Raw genomic sequence first — 17,324 nt, forward strand, 5'->3', positions numbered from 1 at the left:
ACAAAGTGGTCTCTGTGTGCTAAGCACTGTGCTTATGCACTGAATCATCATTTCATCCTCAGAACTACCCTTTATCAGGTGGGTGTCATTATCCCCATCATATAGCTCCACAGAATCCTTAAGTGACTTGCCCAAAATCACACAGCTACTAAATGATGGTGCTGGATTCAAAACCAGGCTGGTCAAATATCTGGGTCCATTTTTGTAACCACTATGTTAAAAAAAGATTCATCAAAGGATCAAAACTAATACTAGATGGCTTTCATGTTTCATGGAGGAAATAAAGACTCAGAGATGACAGACCAATTCTTCAGCGGCCCCTGCACCTCATGGATACTTTTCAGGTGATGGAGGAGTAGAACTACACTGAAAATTTGCATTTGAATAAGGAACAAGAAAAAAAAAAACTTGGAAATCAAGTAACCTAAAGCAAATTCACAAAAATAGAAATAACTGGCTCAAGAATAACAAGTATAAATGTAGGGTGCTCATAATGAGACTTCATAACGTGATAGAAGGGTGCCTTTTCTTCTGATTTCTACATGGAGCAGGAGGACCTCAGGGAGGTCTGAACGGCGGCATGAGAGCTCGTGCAGATGACCAGAGGACCCACGTCCTCCAGGCTGCCGACTTAACATGGGAAGCTGTTTGGGCAGCTCATTTCTGTTTTCCAAACTTTGCAATTTGAGAAAAAAAAAATCCAACTGTTAAATCAGGCCTGCTCCATGAGTCTCTATATTTTTGATTCCTTATCAGATAAAAATGAACCATCTCTACCCAACGAGACATGCAGGGGAGTCAGACGAATCAGAGACTGGAGGCAACCCAGTCAAAATCACACACACACAATCTGGCCGACTCTAGAATGTAGGAAATTTTACTGAAGAATGGAGTCTGACAGTTAATCTGGTTCATATTTGCATATATGAGGCTTTTTCTTCCCAGCAATCCAAAGTTTGAAGCAGAATAGAGATTCTGCAGTGAGCATTCTATTAGAGCTTCCCCCCACCCCCCCCCCCGTCATATGCAAATTAAAACAAAGGATACTTTTGCATTTAGGGAAAGCAATAAACTCATGTAACAGGATAGAGATCTCTGCCTGGATCTGTTGTTCCTTAAACATAAAAAGTGGCTGAGGATGAATCTGACACATGTGAAGGCAGAATTAATGCTAAATAGTAAAACAGCATTCTTTTCCAATCTTCACAAGACCATTAAAAAATCCACAGTAACCTGTAAAAAGTGTGACTAAAATAATCATGATCTGCTTTAATTTGGTTACCCATCCTCATCATTCTTTATGTTTCAGGTCAAATGAAAAGCCAATCACAGAAGACATTTTCCTGCCCTCACCTGTAAGCTTCATCTAAAGACATGTCCATCCTCTTCATGATGTAGGCGATAGCGATGGTGGCGGAGCGGGAGATCCCAGCTAAACAGTGCACTAGGACACATCCATTGGAGGCTTTTGCTTTCTCTGTATAAGTCAAATGCAAGAAAGGTCACTACTAACTATTTTGTTCAGCAGTGAAATCTTGTTTCCATTTACTTACTCAGTATCTTCCACCTGAAAACCTCTACGCAAATCTTATCTGTGTATATCATATTTATCCTCGCAATATTCTTTTGAGGAGGCAGGGGAAGATAATTCCCTCACCATTGACATGCAGGACAACTGGGGTCCAAAACTGTTTGTTAATAACCAATTCGTTAATAAGCAAGCTACTATTAACTCAGGTTTCCTGACTTATGTTAGTATTTTCCCCTAAGATATGGGTAATATTTAATATATTCCTGTTATCTGACACTTCAAATTTTTCCCTGATTACCTAAGAAATATAATTACATTTTTTAAAATTATTATTACTATTTCGAGATAGAGTCTTGCTCTGTCGCCCAGGCTGGAGTGCACGATGTCGGCTCATTGCAATCTCCGCCTCCCGGATTCAAGTGATTCTCCTGCCTTAGCCTCCAGAGTAGCTGGGATTACAGGTGTGCAGCACCATGCCTGGCTAATTTTTCTATTTTTAGTGGAGTCGTCGTTTCACCATGTTGGGCAGGCTGGTCTCTAACTCCTGGCCTCAAGTGATCCATCCACCTCAGCCTCCCAAAGTGCTGGGATTACAGGAGTGAGCCACTGCCCCTGGCCTCCCTATTTTAAGCAACTTTTCTGTATGTCATAAAATGGCTTAACTTTATTTACTGAGTTTTAGAAGAAAACCTTGTATAGGCTATGAATCAGGTTTAGCAGGTCACTTTAATGAGATCCAAGATAACTTTTATCCCTTCCTTGATACCAGGAGTTATTGTCTTATGGCATTATCTCAATTCCCCACAACATGATGGAAGGACTCACGGACACTTTGTTAGAACCAAAGAACCAGGGAAATCCAAGCAGTGCTGCCATCTCTCACTGCTGAGGGGCTTAACAATATGTACATGTGGCAGGGGACGAGGTTATTCCACACAGCCTGGAAGCTACTAACATTCTGGCCAGTTCCATGACTGCCTCAATTCTAAATAATTACATGTGTGCTCAGTCATGAAGCTGAATTCTCCCCTTTTCATTCTTGGTAGATACTACCAAAAGTCTACTGAACCTTGTGTTAAAATTCTTGCGATTAACAGATGCGCAAAGAATCTTACTTTGGCAGCTGAATAATACAAAGCTATTCAATCTCACTGCCTATGCTATAAATATAAGTTTCTAGTGTAATGATTATTATATATAACATAATTATTCATCATATATAAAGCAACATACAGGTTTTGGGTAGTATATGAATAATTAAGCAGCAAGCAGCTTCCCTTCTAGATCGGGAAACCAAACACAATAAAACAATAACAAATGAATACCAAGCAACACTCAAACAAAGAATTGCATGCTATACAAGTAAGAACATATAAACTCGTGTACACAGTCTCATGCCTTCCTGTGCCTCCAGCGTCCCCTTCCTTCTCAGCTATCATTTACCCCACGTTACTCTCAGTGTTTCCTTCCCTTTCTGCCCTGCTGCTAAGAAGCTCAAAGCTAAGGTTTCTACTCAATTTCAATAAGTAGCAATTCAGACTTTTTGTCAGTTACTGTACATTTCCTAGCCCCTATTACTTGATTATTGCTCCTTTATACCATTATAATGTGTATGTGTGAGAATATGTGTATCTTTTGGTTCTAACCTATTATTGAAAACTGCTTCAAATCCTTACTGGAAGGAGTCTGGGTTTTTGTTTTTTAATGTTGACAATACTCTCTCATTAATTTTAATAATTATCTATCTCAAAACCTAGATTATAAGGACCTAGAAGGATCTTGCTTGCTTCTAACAATCCCCCAAAAGATTTAACACTAGGCACATGGTAGGCATCCAGCTGATACTGGCTGATACATATTTTCAAAAGAGATTTTAATAAAAAAAGAAGGCGGCTGGAAGGAAATAAAACAATGACAGTAACATGCGTTACGATGTTGAGGTTATAGGTTTCCTTTTCTCTGTTTTTCAAATTTTCTGCAATGTGCTTACAACTGTTTTTATAACCACAACTCTTTTGATGACGTCTTTTAAAAATGAAAAAAACAAGTGACTATACTGGAGTTGAGGTTCACCAGCACGCATCTTGGGAGACATGAGCCCTAAACTGTGTCTTCAAGCAAAGGAATTAATTTAACACACAGAACTGGCAGAGAGGAGAAGGGAAATGTGTGCGAGAGAGGAGAAGGGAAATGTGTGCGAGAAAGCCCTGCAGTGGGACTGAGCAAAGTGCTCATTCGAAAACAGCCTGCCTTGGAGAAGAAACCAGAGAGAAGGTTTCAAAGGTGGGAAGCAGGTGTTTGAGGGTGGTGGGAATGTTAGGCTAAGGGCTACATTTGTTTTTTCAGACAGGGTCTCACTCTGTTCATCCAGGCTGGAGTGCCATAGTGCAAACATAGCTCACTGTAACTGTGAGCTCCTAGGCTCAAGCGATCCTCCTGCCTCAGCCTCCCAGCTAGGACTACAGGTGCACACCACCATGCCTGGCTAATTTTTAAAAATTTTTTGTAGAGACAGGATCTTGCTATGTTGACTAGGCTGGTGTCAAACTCCTGGCCTCAAGCAATCCTCCTGCCTCCGCTTCCCAAAGTGCTGTGATTACACACGCTGCACCTGGCCAAGGCTACCTTTTTAATGTAGAAAACTAAGAAGCCTCTTCAGGTTTCTGAATAAAGAACGAGAAGACAATGATGATGAAAACTGGAAACAAGCAGGTGGCCATTACCGCAATTAAGGCTAAAATCTAGGTTAAGAAAGGGGAGAGAGAACTGCAAATGAAAAGGGCAAAGATGCAGTGAGGATGAGAAGTTACAAAAGCTAAAAAGAAGGAAGTAATACTAAGAGGGGTTACAGAGTCCAGCTCAAAGGACAGAAAAAAGGAGGAACTTCAGATAACAATTTTTAAAATATTTATTAACAGCAAATTATGAGTCGGGTACTTTACAAGGTGTTCAATGGACATTATCTATTTTACTTATTTTTATTTTCTCTTTTTGGTTTACTTTTTTTCTTTTTTTTCATTTTACATTATCTATTTTAATCCTCACAATATCCCTGTAAGGTAGGTATATTATCTTCAGTTTCCAGATCAAGAAACTGAAGTGCACAGAAGTTTGAAGTAACTTACTCAAACCACTTCACTAATAACCAGGGTAGGCAGGACTCAAATACAGACAGTTTGCCTCCAAAATACATGGTCCTAATCACCTCCCTATGTTGTGTCCATGCAGTCACGAGTTTGGCATGAGGAGAGCTGGAGGAAGAGCCCAAGAGACAGTGAAGAGGAAGCAAGAGGCTGTATACATAGCCAGCTGGGTTTGGGGGCACCTCATGAGTATCCCATAGCACAAACGGGCAAACTCTGTTACTGGCACATTAACTAAAAGACAAAACTCCACATAAACCTGAGTCCTTCCAACCAACCCGGAGACTTACCCAAATCTAATCTAAATAACAACAACAAAAAAGAAAAAATCCCTATGAGCCTGTAAGTCATTAAGGGGGTACATCTTCAAATGACATGCTATCACTAACCATGGCTTAAAACCCCACAGATCCCTAAAACTTAAAGTATAATAATAAATAAAAAAAAAATTTAAAAATTAAAAAAAAAATTTTACATTTATCTTTAAGAATTTGTGTTTGAGAATAATTAGCTCTTGCCATTCTACTACTCTGTATGTATGTGGGTTATCATTCTTGTGTCTTTCTTCTGCTTGAATAAATAAAAAGCAAGAACAACAACAAAAAACCCCACAGAGGAGAAGACTTAGCAATTGTAGTGAAGGCTGAATTCAAAAAGTGGCCTGGAGATTTTGCCTTGAATTACTTGGGTGGGATAAGGATGATGGCTGTAATAGAACCAAGCAAATGAAATACTGATAAGTATTTGCAGATATTACAAATAAATTATAATATGTATTTTGTGTGTATGTGTTTAACCAAGTTGCAAAGTAGTTAAAGTTCTTTTGTATGAATGAAAGTGGCATGATGACCCCAATATCGTCCATGAAAGGAGAAAATAAGTTGGGAGCAAAGTTATTCATATTCTCTATTCTCTTCTCTTTTCTACTAAACTTTGTCTCCTAAAGCCCACACATTGTCATGACTTAAGAAAATCATGTTCTCTTCTAGATAGATTTTGATATCTGATTTTTAGCTGAAATTAGAGCCAATGTCTCTGGATGTGACGTGCAATGGGAACATTAACCATAATTTATTTTTTTTATTTTTATTTTTTTTTGAGACAAAGTCTCACTCTGTTGCCAAGGCTGGAGTGCAATGGTGTGGTCTCGGCTCACTGCAACCTCCACATCCCAGGTTCAAGAGATTCTCCTGCCTCAGCCTCCCAAGTAGCTGGGATTACAGGTGCCCGCCACCACGCCCGACTAATTTTTATATTTTTAGTAGAGACGTGTTGGCCAGGCTATCGCAAACTCCAGCAACCTCAGGTGATCCCCCCATCTCGGCCTCCCAAAGTGCTGGGATTACAGGCGTAAGCCACCGTGCCCAGCCAATTGTTATTTTTTAAAGAGGCAAAAACAATGATTTGCTGAATGTTTTTTAGAAGTACAATGGGAGGGTGTGTGTTAACTTGTGGGGGTTTGTTTGTGATTTTTTTTTTTTTTTTTTTTTTGAGATAGAGTTTCACTCTGTTGCCCAGGCTGGAGTGCAGTGGCGCGATCTTGGCTCACTGCAACCTCCGCCTCCTGGATTCAAGCAATTCTCCTGCCTCAGCTTCCCAAGTAGCTGGGACTACAGGCATGTGCCACTACGCCCAGCTAATTTTTGTATTTTTAGTAGAGGTGGGGTTTCACTATATGTTGGCCAGGCTGGTCTCGAACTCCTGACCTCAAGTGATCTGCCAGCCTCGGCCTCCCAAAGTGCTGGGATTACAGGTGTGAGCCACCTGGCCATTTGTTTGTGATTACTTTAATATGAACTAAGTCATTTATCTTCAGATGTTTCACAGAATGAATCCTAATTGAAGATGAAACCCTCAGCAACTGGAAATCTTGAAAAAAGGCAAGTGTTTTGGAATTACTTAAAGTTCCAAAAGCATTAAATAGAATATTCCCCTCACAGGTGAAAATTGTAATATGGGGCTTAATATACATAATTCCACTTTTTGTTTTTGAGACAGGGTCTGGCTCTACTGCCCAGGCTGGAGTTCAGTGGCACAATCTCAGCTCACTGCAACCTCCGCCTCCTGGCTCAAGCAATCCTCCCACCTCAGCCTCCCGAGTAGGCGGGACCACAGGTGCACTGGTAGAGACAAGGTTTTGCTATGTTGCCCAAGCTGGTCTCGAACTCCTGGGTTCAAGTGATTGCTTGCCTCGGCTTGTTAAAGTGCTGGGATTAAGGCATAAGCCCCTGTGCCTGGCCAATTCCACTTTTTTTTTTTTTTTGGAGACAGAGTCTCACTCTGCTGCCTAGGCTGGAGTGCAATGGTGCAATCTTGGCTCACTGCAAGCTCTGCCTCCCGGGTTCATGCCATTCTCCTGCCTCAGCCTCCCGAGCAGCTGGGACTACAGGTTCCCGTCACCTCGCCCAGCTAATTTTTTGTATTTTTAGTAGAGATGGGTTTTCACTGTGTTAGCCAGGATGGTCTCAATCTCCTGACCTCATGATCCACCCGCCTAGGCCTCCCAAAGTGCTGGGATTACAGGCGTGACCCACCGCGCCTGGCCAATTCCACTTTTTTGAAAGAACTGGTTCTTTTATTTTTAATTATGGTAATGGTAACCAATTCAGAGTAATTATGGATTAGGGTGCTCCAACTTACGTAACTGGGGGAAAAAAAATTCCTTACATGGAACATCAAGAGTCACACACTGTGGTATGTTGCTCAGGAGCTAGCAGTGTTTCTCCTCTGCTCAGCCACTGTCCACTAAAGCCACATTCCAAATACACATCACCAAGTTACCACCCAGCAGATCTGATCCTGTGGCACCAAAATGCCTCAGTAGTAAGTACCCAGGGGCCAGAGAAGCTCCAGAATTGAACAAGCCCAGGAAGCACAATAAAGTATGGCACAGATGAGATCCTGTCAAGACCACTGCCAGGAAAATAACCAAATGAGTGTGTGTGTGTGTGTGTGTGAAAATTCTATTAGATCAAACACTACCTGAAATTATTGGCATGTGGACCCCGGCTCAGAAACACTGACATAAAGACTTAAATGTAATGGGATTTGTTTTCAAAAGATTTGACTTTTCTCTGTAAAAAACACAGCAACAAGGCAACAGGGAATATTACCGAAGTTTCCCAAAGGCTTGTATAGGATTTGAAAAAGTTGGGGGAAGAATTTAACCCTAAAAGCTTAACTGATTTTCAAACACCTGCAAATACATAATTACAGATCCTGTGAAGCTTAACCTTGGTGGTGTTAAATGTTAGCTAGAATGTCACAAGGCCAGTCCTTAGGGACAGTGTGACACACACGTCACCTTGACCACTAGATGAGTAAGCTGCACCACGTGCTGTTTTCAGACTTTTGAAATCTCTGAAATAGGCTACTTTTCTCTAAAGAAAAAATGGGGGGCTGAGGGGGTTCACCTACACATGAGACGATCACCCACAGGACCTGCAATATTATTTGAGCTACTTACCAATGAAATCTACTGATTTGTCCAACCACGGCAAAATTTTCTCACAAAAGCTGTCATTCACAGGCACACGCAGGAAATGAGACTCGGGGATAAAGTCAGGCTTTGGACAGGTGTTGCTGGCATTTAACACATAACCGATCCCATTCTGCTGCATCAGCTCCTGTGGAGAGAAAGAGCAGCAGTTAAAGTGACTAATAATATAGTAAACATGATCATTCTGAAAGAGTGAAGTTTAATGCGATGATAAAAATGCCCAGTTTCCTTGAAATATAATTCATTCAGATCAGTGAAGTCCAAAAACCTAGCAAAATGACATCCAGAGACAAGTTTAAAGAAAAAAAAATTTAAGGACAACAAAGGCTATTTAAAATAGTATGCTTGAAGCCCACGCATCATTCATATAGTCAAGTCTCTATTATCTTCATTACTAGAGAGAGAAGTGGAACAAAGAATACAAAAGAAAACAACAGTTAATATGATTTTAGAATATATGAACACACAACATTTTCTTCCCACACGGAACACGCTGGTTCTCTAAGATACAATTCTAGTCATTCTTCTCACTCTAAATACTCTCTTTGAAGGCTGCACTTACTTCTATAGTCTTAATTACCAGTTCTACATGCTGATGGCGTGTGTGTGTGTGTCTCCTCTTAAATTTCCAACCCGTATCTCCACCTACCTACTGACTATCAGGATGTTCCACAGGCCCTTCACATTTAAAATGTCAGAAACTAAACATATTCTCTTTTTCCCTTTTCTGCCCCCAACTCCCGCCTCCTCTCTGTAATCCCCAAATTGGTTTAGGGTAATAACATCGACCCAGCCAACTAAGCTGGAGAATAAAATGGGGCTCCTTTCTCTTCCCCATGACCCTCATCCAAATGGCTGCCAAATCCTTTTGGAATAACCTCTTCCATTGATCCTCTCCTCTCTATACCCATTTACTGCTCAGTAGCCAAGATAACCAAAAAAGCCACCAGGAGCTCTTGAAGTTTGCAGTGGTTTTCTCTCTAAACCATGTTCTGAACAACTAGAGGAATCTTTGTTATGATTAACCCCAAGCTGGGTGCTTTATCCACATTCTTTTCATTTCCTTGAGTCTCATTTCCTGCTCCTGTCCCATATAGCACCCCCAATGTCAAATGTATACCCACCCTCTGTTCACACGATTCCCGTGCTTAGAAGGCCCTGTCCTTCTTCCGGAAGACACTCTTCCCACTTTTCCTACTTTGTTTAACCTCATCTGTGAACTCTTTCCCACTCATGCATAATTAACCATTCAGTTCTCTGTCCTTCCAAAGTACTTTGTTCACACCATTAATTAAGCACCTACCATAGTGTGTTACCATTAACAGATAATTCTCATCTCCCCTGTTATGTAATGAAGTAATGAGTGAGATCTTGGACCACGTCTTATTTTCGCACCTTCAGCCCAGCTATAGAGTTGCACTCAAAACAATCTGTTCAACTGACATCCATCCACCATTTAGCAGGCAAGCCCACACAAACCCGCTTCATTTAGTCATCCCCCTGCTGCCTCTCAGGAGATGTTCCAAGCCTGGAATAATTATCTTAGTCTAAGCAATCTTGGTCATTTCTTCCTTCTCTTGGGATACTACCTTTTCTACAAATCTTTTCCAACTACCTGAAAGAAAATTAGCAATTTTCTTCCTATATTACCCTTCTGAAACATGCCAGTTCCCTAATCTCTTCATTTACTACATTTGGCACAATAAATATACTTTATTTTACATAAAAGGTGAACAGCAGCCGGGCGCGGTGACTCATGCCTGTAATCCCAGCACTTTGGGATGGCCGAGGCAGGCGGATCACCTGAGGTCGGGAGTTTGAAACCAGCCTGACCAACATGGAGAAACCCCAACTCTACTAAAACTACAAAATTATCCAGGTGTGGTGGCACATGTCTGTAATCCCAGCTACTCGGGAAAGTTGAGGCAGAAGAATCGCTTGAACTCAGGAGGCAGAGGTTGTGGTGAGCCGAGATCGCGCCATTGCACTCCAGCCTGGGCAACAAGAGCAAAACTCCATCTCAAACAAACACACAAACAAAAAAGTGGACAGCATAAATCCAGACTGTGTATGCAACCATCTCTTATCTCTGAGATGACAATGTCAATAAACAGCTTTTGGAACTAGGTGGATTTCTTAGATTGGCCAACACCCTTCAGCTATGCCAGAGCCCAAGTCTTCTGATGGTCTCATGCTTCTGTTAGGTTAACAATCAGGCTACGTAGATCTTAATGGTATTTACTACAACCTTTAAACTTTTGTACATGTAGCAAAGGTTACATTTGTTTTTCTATGTGTGAACCCAAGCTGAGTTTATCTAGTACTATCTGATCAACAACAGGGTGCAGAAACTGATTCAGGATCACTCATGTAAGAACAGAAGTGGGTCACTGGAGTTAAATCAGCCTTTGAGGACTTTCTCACCAATAGTCCTTTCCACCAACGGTACTACATTTTTCTCCTTTCCACCAATGGTACTACAGATATGTTAAATTAAAAGTAAAGGAATTAGTAATATCCCTATCCACTCAATTCAATAATGAAGAAATTACAGAAGTTTCTGAGACATGAGGTGACTCTAATAGTGCTACACACTGTACACAATCAAAAGACAACAGGAAATTCTAAGAGAAAACATGTTGCAAGTCAATAAGGACTGTCAAAATTGATTTTCCATAGAAAAAATACGATGTACACTTCTGACAAGTAACCTTAATAGCCTACATTTTAAAGAAATGACAACCTATATTAAGTCAAAAAATATTTATTGAGCACCTTTGTTAGAGACCTTTTAATTAGACAATGACACACGGTACTGATTAAGAAAATCATATCTAACATTTAATGAATGCCTACAATGTGCCAGGTACTGTATTAAGCATTTAAATGGACTGTCTCATTTAATTCTCACAACCATCCTTTGATGTGGGTTCAATTATTGACCTCCTGGGGTCAAGTGATCCACCTGCCTCAGACTCCTGAGTAGCTGGAACTACAGGCATGTGCCACTGCTCCCCTCAAATTTTTAAACATTTTTTTGTAGAGACAGGGTCTCGCTGTATTGTCCAGGCTGCTCTCAAACTTATGGCCTCAAGCGATCCTCCTACCCTGGCCTCCCAAAGTGCTTGGATTATAGGCATGAGCTACTATATGCAGCTAGTAAAATATTTTAAACGCAAAATGGACTGAGAAAAAATTAAATAATTTCAATGGCTTTATTTATAAAATTTTTAGCTTAAAGGGTCTATTGATTAAATGTACTATCCAGATGCTACCTGAAAATTTTTTTGGAATAGTAAGATGGGACTTGATAAATAAAACAAGTACAATTTGTAAAAACAAACAAACCAAAAAAAAAAAAAACCCTTAAATACTAAATATAATTTGGCTACTAAATTAAATATCATAAATAAGTGCCTTCTTATCTGGATTGGTAGTCAGTGGAAAAAGTCAGTTAAGGGGGAAATCATTAAAAATGATATATACATACTCGAAACATTATTTTAACTTAAAACAAATAAACATGCATGAATACACTGATTTCTGATGCAGGACCACAGCTTCTTGTTTTCTAGGTTAGCTGACTGGAGTTCGTAAGCAAATCACACCTAAGTGTATCTACCACTGATACTTTTCATTTTTTAAAGAAGAGCAGGAACTTGTAAAACACTATCAGTGCCAAAGCATTCTAGATTAAAACTGTCCCCCAAATACTTTACAGCTCCCTTATTCCCACCTAATTTGACAAATATATATATGGCAATCTGTCTTTCCTGAATCTTTCCAAAGCACCGGACTTAGGTCACAGAAACGCATCTCTCTTCCTTCACATTTCATTGGTGTATGTCCTATTTTAATTAACATACATAATTATAATAACAAGTCCAGTGGCCTAAACAAGTTCGAGAACAAACACAACTGATTCTTGGTAAGTATACTATTCAAATGGTGGAGGCAGATGTGCTACAGCAAAGAGCCTACTCATGCAGCAGGCATTCACCTTCCAAAGATGTGGGGAAGAGATGTCGTGGAATCTCTGGAGTCAGTTAAGAAAGTTTCTAAAGTTTCATGTAACTGTTGTTAGATTGCTCTCTTGATTTTTTTTATTTATTTATTTTTTTTTTTTTACAAACTTCAATACAAATGGCTGGGAGGGGATCTTAATTTTTGTTGGTGTTTTTAAGACACAGGGTCCCACCATGTTGTCCAGGCTAACCTCAAACTCCTGGATTCGAGTGATCCTCCCATCTCAGCCTCCCGAGTAGCTGGGATTACAGGCGTGTGCCATCATACCTGACTCATCTTATTGTTTGTAATGGTGAAACTGAGATGGAACTATAATTATGAAGAATGAGTCTGATTCTTTTGTGGAATAAGGATTGCTTTTATTTATAGATACGTATCAATGACTTCTTACTAAATTATAAAAAGATATTTATATAATTCATTCAGTTTAGTTTCAGCATGTTGTATAAAACATACACAACTGAATATTTACTCTGCCCTATAATTAAACATCATAATCTTTAAGCTTCTAGAGAGCAGTCACCATATGCTGTTAAATATTTAGCTCAACTTTGTGCTAAGTCTGCAAATACACACTTTCTACTGATTAGATAATCCTTCTTCACTGGCCTTCAAAGATCCTTCCAACACCTTGGCCTCACAGTTCTTTGAACTCCTCATCTTGGCCTCTCACTCTCATGAGATCTAGCCTGGTCTCTGTCATTACCAATAACCACAAACCCTCCATAATCTTGATTTCATGCACCCTACTCTTGGACGACTCTTCCACTTTCCAGCTCACTCGAGATCTCTTATACTACACTACACCCAGAATCTGTAAACCCCTGCAGGAGGACCTACAGTCTGATGATCTACTAATTTTCTCTGTCCTTCATCCCCATGATGTCTGTCTTCCTTCCTTGCCCAATGTAAATTCTATAATCAGTTATTACAATCACTCCTTTCCTTTTACCCCAACTTCCTCTGCCCTCATCAATTGTTTGTACTCATTTGGCAAGATTACAACCCTAGTTAAGTCTAATTCCCCACCTAGTCAGCACTGCCCATGCCACTGAACATGGCCAGAGAAAAGCACTCCACAATGCTACCTGATCTCACTTTCAATTCATACTCCTCAGCAATCTCTGTATTTCCCCAGTCCATTCACTTTTTCTCTTTCCCATATGCCATTCTGTTTCCCTTTTTCTTCAAACTCCCTATATGTCCCCACTCATCTTCACTCACAGCTGAAGAATGACCTTGCTTCCTACTACAATGGAAAAATTGAAACAGTCAGAGGCAAATTTTGATAGACTTCCATCACCACATTTACCCATCTCTCAGCAAATGCGCCCAGATACTATGCCTTCCCACCTGCTGTTCTGGATGAACTGTCCACACTCGTAAGGCCAATCCCTCCGCTTGCTAAATAAATCCATCCCCTCTTGCTCAAGAACATAGCTTTGTGATTCTCCTTTCTCCTACATCAGTTTTCCACTGTACAGGATCATTCTTCCTACCTGCAATCAAACAAACCATTATTTCTCCCACCTTAAAAATATCTCCTCTCAGCTTCGCTTCTCCCTCCAGCCATTACCCCATATCTTTGAAATTCCTTGAAAGAACCCCTTCTACTTGATATCTCCAACTCCACTCCTCCTGTTATCTCCTGAACCCACTCCATTCAGGCTTTCACCCCCAACACTCTACCAAAACTGCTCAATGATCACCAGCGATAGTCATGTTGCTAAATCCAATGACCAATTCTCAGTCTTCATCTTTCTTGACCTAAAGTACTACTTGGCACACTTGACTGCTCCTTCCTCCTGGAAAATACGTTGTTTATTTGCCTCCCTGATTACTTGATTTCCTTCCTTCCTCAATATTTACTTCTCAATATTCTTTGTTGGTTCATTCTCAACTCCCCAGACTTTCAGGGTGGGAGTGCTCATGGCTCAATCCTTTTCTCATCTATATTTTGCCTCTTAGTAATTATCTGATCATCTCTTATGACATCAAGTACTGTCTGTATGTTAATGACTCCCACCTTTATACCTCCTCCTTCAGGGATCCCCCTGCCCCATTCATACATCCATCTGTCTACTCAACATCTCCACTTGGAAGTATAACAGGCATTTCGAACTCAGCGTGTCCAGAACTGACTCCTGCTCTTCTTACAGACTCCATCTCAGTTCATGGCAACTGCATCTCCGAGTCTCCTTGACACCTCTCTTTTTCACACACCCCTACCATCCAATCCTATTGGCTATACCTTCAATATAGAGCCCAAATCTCACCATTACTGCCACCTTGACTTCAACACATTACCATGGAGCCTCCTAACCGGCCTTCCTGCTTCCATCCAGTAGGAAATTCAGCCTATATTCAACACAGAAGCTAAAGTGATCCTAACAATGTAAGTCAGATTATGTTGCTCCTCTGCTTGGAACCTTCCAATGACTCCCTCTGAACTCTTTTTCTCAGAGTAAAAGCTCCCGTCTTTACAAGTCCTATGTAGAAATCTTGTATTGTCTGGATCTGCTCCTATTACCTCTCTGACGACACTCTCCCATGCTCACTCTGCTCCAGCCACACTGGCCTCGCTCTTCCTTTAGCATACCACATGTGCTTTGCCTTGGTGGCTTCTTCTGCCTGTACTGCTCTTCCTCCAGATATTCAAATGGCTTACTCTTTGACCTCCTTTGAGTGTTTGTTCAAATGCCTCTATCTCAATTAGGCCACTTTGATCACCCATTTAATTACAACCCACACCTCACAGGTAATCCCCAGCCCTCTTACCCTGTTTTCTTCATAGCACTCATACTGTACTATACTATGTAATTTACCTACCTTTATACCTTTATACCCTTATTGTGCTTTATACCTTATTATGCTTCCTATCAAGTTTCTTTCTCCTAGGATGTAAGCTAATGAAAGCAGAGATTATTGTCTCATTTCCTGGTGTACCCCCAGCACCTAGAACACTGTTTGGCACATGGTAGAGGCTCAATAAACATTTGTTGGGTGAATACATGAACGAACCCTTATCCCTGAAGCTGACTAAAATCAGTATCTAGTAACTGGTTTATTAGCATCTTCTAATGAGAAACCTTCATATATGTTCCTTGCACATTTTCATTTTGCAAGTCACTGTAAAATATCATTAACTTACATTCATTTCATAATTTAAAAAAGACTGTTTTTCCTGGGTTGAAAATTTTAGATTCTCAAATTCATTAAGAGAAGGTTTTCTGAGTAAATTAACAGAAGGTGTGTTTACTTAATGTTTAAGGACATGTACATTTCATACAAGTTGCATGGGTTACAAATTAGGATATAACTATTTATTTTGAAAAATAATCACCAAGGGCTTACTATGCGTCAAGGTATTCTGGGGCATAAAAAAGCAAGTGTTCTCACTGAGGGATGAATAGTCTACTAGCAAATGTAAGACAGTTGCACGAATAATGATGATACAAAGAGGTATCCGATGAATATAATGTAGCAGGATAAACAAAATGGCATTGGAAAACAGGAGTAAAACCAAAGGGAAGGATTCTGAGAAGACTATTTATAATGGGAACTAAAATTGTCAGCTGAAGCTCAGATGGCGGTAGAGGCATTCCAGATGGAGTATAGAAAATGAATGAAGACCAAGGACAGGACAGAAATATCTGGGGTGCACTCACTAGGCGAGTGTGTCCAGACATTGAAAGAGGATGAGCAGAGGAAGAGAACAGGAGAGGTAAGAACTAAAAAGGTGGTATTAGGTCCTAGAAGGTCTTAAATATCAAGCTAAAGAGTTTTACTGCCAAGCTACACAACTTTATCAAATGCCATACTGAGAAGACTGATCGATTTATTAAAGCAAACTCCTAAAGGATCTCTTCTTGGAAACAATTCATTAGTGGTTAGTGTGGAATCTCAGTGTGGCACGGAATAAAGTAAAGTACATGGGTAACGGCCCCAGAAAAACCAGAGCACAGCCCAGCGCATTACCACTCATCGCCTGGGTGATCTTGGGAAGGTTACCTAACCTCCGGTAGCTTTAATTTCCTCACCTGTAAAATAAGGCTAATGATGTGTATTTTGTAAAGCCAGTATGAGGATAATAAAGTGCCTGACACATAATATAGGGTCCCCTGAAATGTTAGTTCTCTTATTTTATCTTGTTGTAAAAATTACTTGTAAATTGTATGGTATATGAATTATATCTCAGTAAAGCCATTACAAAAAAAAAAAAAAAAAAAGCCCATGATGTATATTTTTCACTAATCCAAACTGTCTTTTCTCCTAATTGGTGTTAAGTAGGGAAATTACATTGAATACAGCAGGCGAGGTTCATCTGCAAAGTGAAGACATACTCCCCCTAAGGATTTAAATAGTGATTCTAGTTTCAACACACAGTTGAGTAAACTTTCAAAAATGATTATCTGTAAACCAAGACAAATTTCATTTTATTATTATGATTTCCATTCACAACTTTTCTCCCTTTAAAACTTCCTCTCTCCTAACCCTGAAATAAGCTTTCTCCTGCAGTCAGACTAATTTCTAAATATGAGTTCTATGATCCTTTGATGCAGACTGTGAAGTAGTACAGAGAGAACAGATTAATATATGGCCTTAATGAAACTGCTCTGTTTGGTCAAATTCTCTCTGTTCAGTGAGGCTGAGGACAGAGATCTCATTAAATAACCACAGGCATTTCAATTGTAGATAAAAGAATTGTAATTTTTCTTTCTGAAGTCAATTCCATGACTAATTTTGCATTTGCCTTCAAAACTGGCCTCAAGTCCTACTTAACTCCATCAAGCCTTCCTCAAACGACAAAACACACTGTATCTACTACTCACCCTAGTAGGCTGCATAGTCTACCCTAAGATGACAATGACAAGTGTCCCTATAAACCAGGAACTGTGCTTGGCATATGCCATTTCATCTGAATGTTACATGAACACCAGGAGGCCGGAGTTATTGTGGCGTGTAGGTAAAGAGACTGAGATGCAGTAACAGCTGAAGTGATATGGCTGGTAAGGTGGAGAACTGGGATGCAAAACTGTCCACCCCTAAAGCTGGCTCTCAACCATCATGCCGTGCTGCCTCCACACTGGGAGGGACACTGTAGTCACCCTGTCATGTCAATTGT

General features: G+C 40.2%; 2 protein-coding genes across 14 annotated transcripts in view; one reads left to right on the plus strand and one right to left on the minus strand.

Moving 5' to 3' along the window:
* Positions 1 to 5,143, plus strand: part of BORCS5 (BLOC-1 related complex subunit 5) — a 125,113-nt gene extending 119,970 nt beyond the window's left edge. For 2 of the 4 annotated variants that reach the window (XR_673284.4, XR_008538441.2), the window contains exon 5: positions 1,310 to 4,360. The gene's annotated coding sequence lies outside the window, so the exon portion shown is untranslated. Of the gene's footprint in view, positions 1 to 1,309; positions 4,361 to 4,759 lie in introns of those variants that run through there. The other 2 variants (XR_008538440.2, XR_010147980.1) reach the window with 2 other exon arrangements.
* DUSP16 (dual specificity phosphatase 16) overlaps positions 1 to 17,324 on the minus strand; it is an 88,310-nt gene that overhangs the window by 4,657 nt on the left and 66,329 nt on the right. For all 10 annotated transcript variants that reach the window (XM_520751.7, XM_063785449.1, XM_063785453.1 and 7 more), the window contains 2 exons: positions 8,141 to 8,300; positions 1,354 to 1,477 (listed from right to left, as the gene is read on the minus strand). In XM_520751.7, coding sequence (XP_520751.3) covers positions 1,354 to 1,477; positions 8,141 to 8,300 — 284 coding nt within the window. The remainder of the gene's footprint in view (positions 1 to 1,353; positions 1,478 to 8,140; positions 8,301 to 17,324) is intronic.

Source organism: Pan troglodytes, chromosome 10, assembly GCF_028858775.2.
Source record: "Pan troglodytes isolate AG18354 chromosome 10, NHGRI_mPanTro3-v2.0_pri, whole genome shotgun sequence".
NCBI lineage: Eukaryota > Metazoa > Chordata > Mammalia > Primates > Hominidae > Pan > Pan troglodytes.